At 29.8% G+C, this 4,292-nt stretch overlaps 1 protein-coding gene across 1 annotated transcript; it reads right to left on the bottom strand.

The window, feature by feature from the left end:
- Positions 1-1,214: 1,214 nt before the first annotated feature.
- Positions 1,215-4,041, bottom strand: LOC138123636 (uncharacterized). Its single transcript, XM_069038406.1, has 10 exons — positions 3,682-4,041; positions 3,435-3,620; positions 3,198-3,381; positions 2,985-3,145; positions 2,505-2,621; positions 2,302-2,448; positions 2,061-2,238; positions 1,786-2,006; positions 1,569-1,734; positions 1,215-1,518 (listed from the first exon to the last, which is right to left on the bottom strand). The coding sequence occupies exons 1-10, from the start codon at positions 3,849-3,851 to the stop codon at positions 1,405-1,407; spliced, it is 1,644 nt and encodes a 547-aa protein (XP_068894507.1). The 5' UTR covers positions 3,852-4,041; the 3' UTR covers positions 1,215-1,404.
- Positions 4,042-4,292: the final 251 nt, after the last annotated feature.

Raw genomic sequence — 4,292 nt, forward strand, 5'->3', positions numbered from 1 at the left:
GCCATATTCATAATTATTTATTTTTTTCTTTTGAATACAGGACAAAACATTATGCAGTTCAGACAGTTAGACAACCCAACAACGCTAATTAAAGAAATTTTGAAAACTATAAAATTAGTCTTTATTCTTTATACTACAACATATACAACAGCCATCAAGCATTTAAATTGTTTATAAACCAACTTATACCTACTTCCCTGTTTAAAAGGGACTGGTTCAATCGAAGTCAACAGTTATTTGAATACAAATACGTATAAAGTGTACTATGGCGGACAATAAATTTAGGCCGGCCTGTCATTGAGTTGACATCAAAATGTGAAGCTGGCATAATGTTCAACTAACCCCATTTTCGATTTTTGTCATCGTGACAGCGATAATCAAAATTAAAATTGGGAAAAGAAGCGTGCCCCAGAGAGAAGTGCTACTACAAATCAGTAATGCTAGTGCGTCATGATCTGTAAGTTACGAAAAAGGCGAAGGAAACGCCAAACAGCTTGAAAAACTTCAGTTTGACAAACTGACACATCAGTCATAATGACAATAAATGGTCGCTTGCATTGACTTTTTTGAAATGTCAGAAATTTGCCGGCCTAAATTTATTGTCCGCCATAGTAATGTAAAGTTGACATTACTATTGATATTTAGTTTTTTCTTTTACTTGAGTATGTCGAGCATGAATTGTTCATCTTTCCACGATTAGACTGACATATTTGAAATTTTTAAAATCACAAACAAGTATTTATTATTTATTGCTTCTAATGTGGAAAACTGTTGATGGACAATGGACATTCTCCACGAATGATCGTCTATTTGCAGTAAGATATGTAACATTTTTTTGTAACTCTGGTTTCAGAAGGCCGATTGTTTTGTAAAGTTCTTTTTTAAAAATGGGCTTCAAAAGATGGTTGTCTACTGTCCACTGGGTACTTACCGATATTGATTTACCGATTTGAAAGTCATTTGACAACTTACCTTGAGTTCAAATTTAACATTTACCAAACTCGACTTGATTTCTTGAAATATTTCTCACGGTGGATGGCTTCATCACTTTCAATCAAAGTGTGGAGTAAAGAGGCATAACAGTTCAATGTTCAATAACTTCAGAAATTTTGTGCGATTATATTAGCAAGAAAAGTTATGGAAATAGTTTTTTTTAAAGGATTTCTATGGAGTGTTTGACTGATTATTAGGTACCAGTAAGCTTAAAAAAGGAATATTTGCAGAATTTAAATTTAATAAAAAAGAATTTATGTTTTTCTAACAGGATAACGTTTTAGCTCACAGTATATTATATAAATGCGTTTAATAAAATAAATGTAAACTATGTAATTCTACCTTTTTTTGTCTTTCACTAATGGACATTGCAAAATTAGTTTGTATGCATGCACCACTTGTTACAGGCAGCTAACCATCAGCTTTAATTTGATCAAGAAAAGATAACATTTTTACATAATCTGTAACATAGTACTTCCACAACAGGTTCTGATAATGTAACCATTTGTTTTTCAAAAATTTATCCTGGAAAGATTTCTGCAATCATTTATGTGGAAAAATATATTTTGTCTTACCTTAGGTTTTTGTGCAGCTTGTAGTAATAATTTGACAGCTGAGTTCTGTGATGTTAAACTTTGATTAATTTTAATGAATAACTTCCAGAGTTTATGAGGTATGATTACATTTTGAAGAGTTGGACCGCAAAGTAAAAACTTTTCTAAAACCTGAATATTAAACATCCTAAAATAGAAAAATATAATAAGAACATAAATAAATAATTACTTGCAGTACAATTCTTTTGATATGATCATGTTACTTGTAATAGAAGATAACTGTTGCTTTTTAAGTTGTTTGGTTTTGCTTTTTAATAAGGTGCCTTCTTTCATAACCTTTACTAGTGGTACATCATTTTTTGACAAAACTAAACCAACATCTTCTATTAACTTAAACTTCTTTTCAATAGGTTTGTTACAAAACATTTTAAATTCCTCATTTAATTTGAACATTGCTTCCTAGAATTCTCTTTTTAAAATAATACATATTAAATAAACTTGATTTCAACATACTCTCCTAAAGTTTGTAGCTTCAACATCCTTACAAATATAATTTCGAATGTTCCTAAAAAATTGTCTGGAACTACTTACATCCATTTTCTCTTGCAAATTTAATTTATACAATAATATAAAGTGTAATAGATTTTTTTCTAGCCACTGCTTACATTTAGTTAAATAGCTTGATCTATTTCTAGAAAAAGTCAAACACATGTTACAATACAAAAAATATAGAAAACAAGTTAAAGGAACTTACAAACAAAATTCAAGCTCGCTTTTGGAATATTTCACAGATGGTTCATTTACATACTGTTCAGACATCTTTAGAGCTGTTTCTTCAATTTCTTTAAGCATCCAGTTTTGTTGGTCCTTAGCTAAATCCACAGTTAACATTGTTTTATCACTAGAATAAAAATAATAATGAGACAATTATTAGGTAAGTATGATGCATAGTTTTACCAGTCCATAAATGAGTACATAATGTGGAGGTCACAGTTTTCAAGAAAATTTAATGTATACTCTAACGCTTCAACTTCCATTTTTAAGACCACATTACTAATTTTAGTATGAAATAAGCTGTAAATGACAATTTTATTAAATTCATACACATCATCGTTAAAATCCAAAAAATCGTGTAACTACCAGTAAAATGCAAAAAGTTCTGCACTACATTTAAACATTGCTGGCTTTTAAAAATGTTTCATTCTAGCCTTATTATTAAATATTGTAATTTTCTGCCTCTTTAGTAAAATTAGCGAGTAGTCTTTTCAAGTTTTAACGGTGTTATTTATCTATTGCAGCCATATCACAAAATCAGGGTTTTTGCAAAAACCTTAGGTGTTTTAAGTTATAGATATAGTACTAATCCAATTATTACTATGTATGACCCAATCAGTCCAGGCAAACTGCTATACTATATATGTACAATAATATGCTTACCAGTCTTGAAGTTCCACTAAAGAGTGGTTTAAAAACTTTGCACTACTCATTTCTAACAAATCATCTATTTTCATAATGGCAGTTATGTTATTAATAACTTCAGTGAGTTTTTCCAAAGGTTCTAACATATCCATGCTGTTTATGAAGTTTGGAAAATCTATCTATTGAACACATTTATGTAATGATTATTTTAGTTAACTTAATTGTACTTACAAATTGAAAATTACTTAAGTAAAAACTATATCTTGTAACTTGAGCAAAAGTTTCTTTATTTATATCATCAAGCCTTATACTCAGTTTTGTGCAATTTTCTTGTGCAACCTCTTTGTCAAGTTGTGCTTTAATTTCTTCTGAAGAGATCTTTGAAAATTCTACTGATAAACTTTCATTTAACTTCCTAAAATCAACTTAATGAATTAAATGAATTAAAAATTCAATTACATTTCATACTGATTAATTTGTAATTGATGGTCGTAATTTTTTAGTTGTTCCTCAAGTATTTCAATAGTATCTTTTGCAATTTCGATGTTCAACAAATTTAAATCAACCTCCAAAAAATCTGGATATAGTGTTTCAGTTAATTTCAGTTTTTTATTTAACTCATCATTTGTGAAAACATTGTCAAGCTGTGAGAACCTAAAATGATGTAGATCGACACACGTTAATTATTTAAATCTAAAACAACAGGGTATCTTACTCAAATTCTTGCTGTGCTGTTATATAACATTCTTCATTTATTGAACAACATAGCCATTTTAGAAAATCTTCGCACTCTGTATCAAACCATGCCTTAATAACGTTAGAATTTAAATTTCCTGTCTTAACATTCAGTTGATCAAAAAGCCTCAGCAGATCATCTTCAGGCATCTTGTTCTTCTGTCACTTTTAATTAATATTTATATACTACAAAATTTCAAGCTCACGCACAAACAAATATAATGGAGCGAATCTATGAAGGTTCTATCAGTCTTATTGTTGAAACTATACCATGTCACCTTCACCCTTCACCTGTCACGAACTTGTTGACTCTTTAATGTTGGTTATTTCAAATTTAAATTTAGTTATAAAATAAAATACCCCATAGAAAATGACAATCATGGGTACCAATATCATGAATATACCGGGTGATCAAGAAGGACTGTTTAAGTTGGCAGTACAATTAAGAAAATTTTTGAAGTGAAACTTCTTATGGGAGGGGTTTGAAATTCTGATCGGTAACCTTTTTGTGTGACGAAAAGTGGTGGTCTCGCACAACGGTTGCGCCAATATTTCCATCTCACTTAATTTGGAGTCTAATTCGATATTGTT

Source organism: Tenebrio molitor, chromosome 2 (assembly GCF_963966145.1).
Source record: "Tenebrio molitor chromosome 2, icTenMoli1.1, whole genome shotgun sequence".
Lineage (NCBI taxonomy): Eukaryota > Metazoa > Arthropoda > Insecta > Coleoptera > Tenebrionidae > Tenebrio > Tenebrio molitor.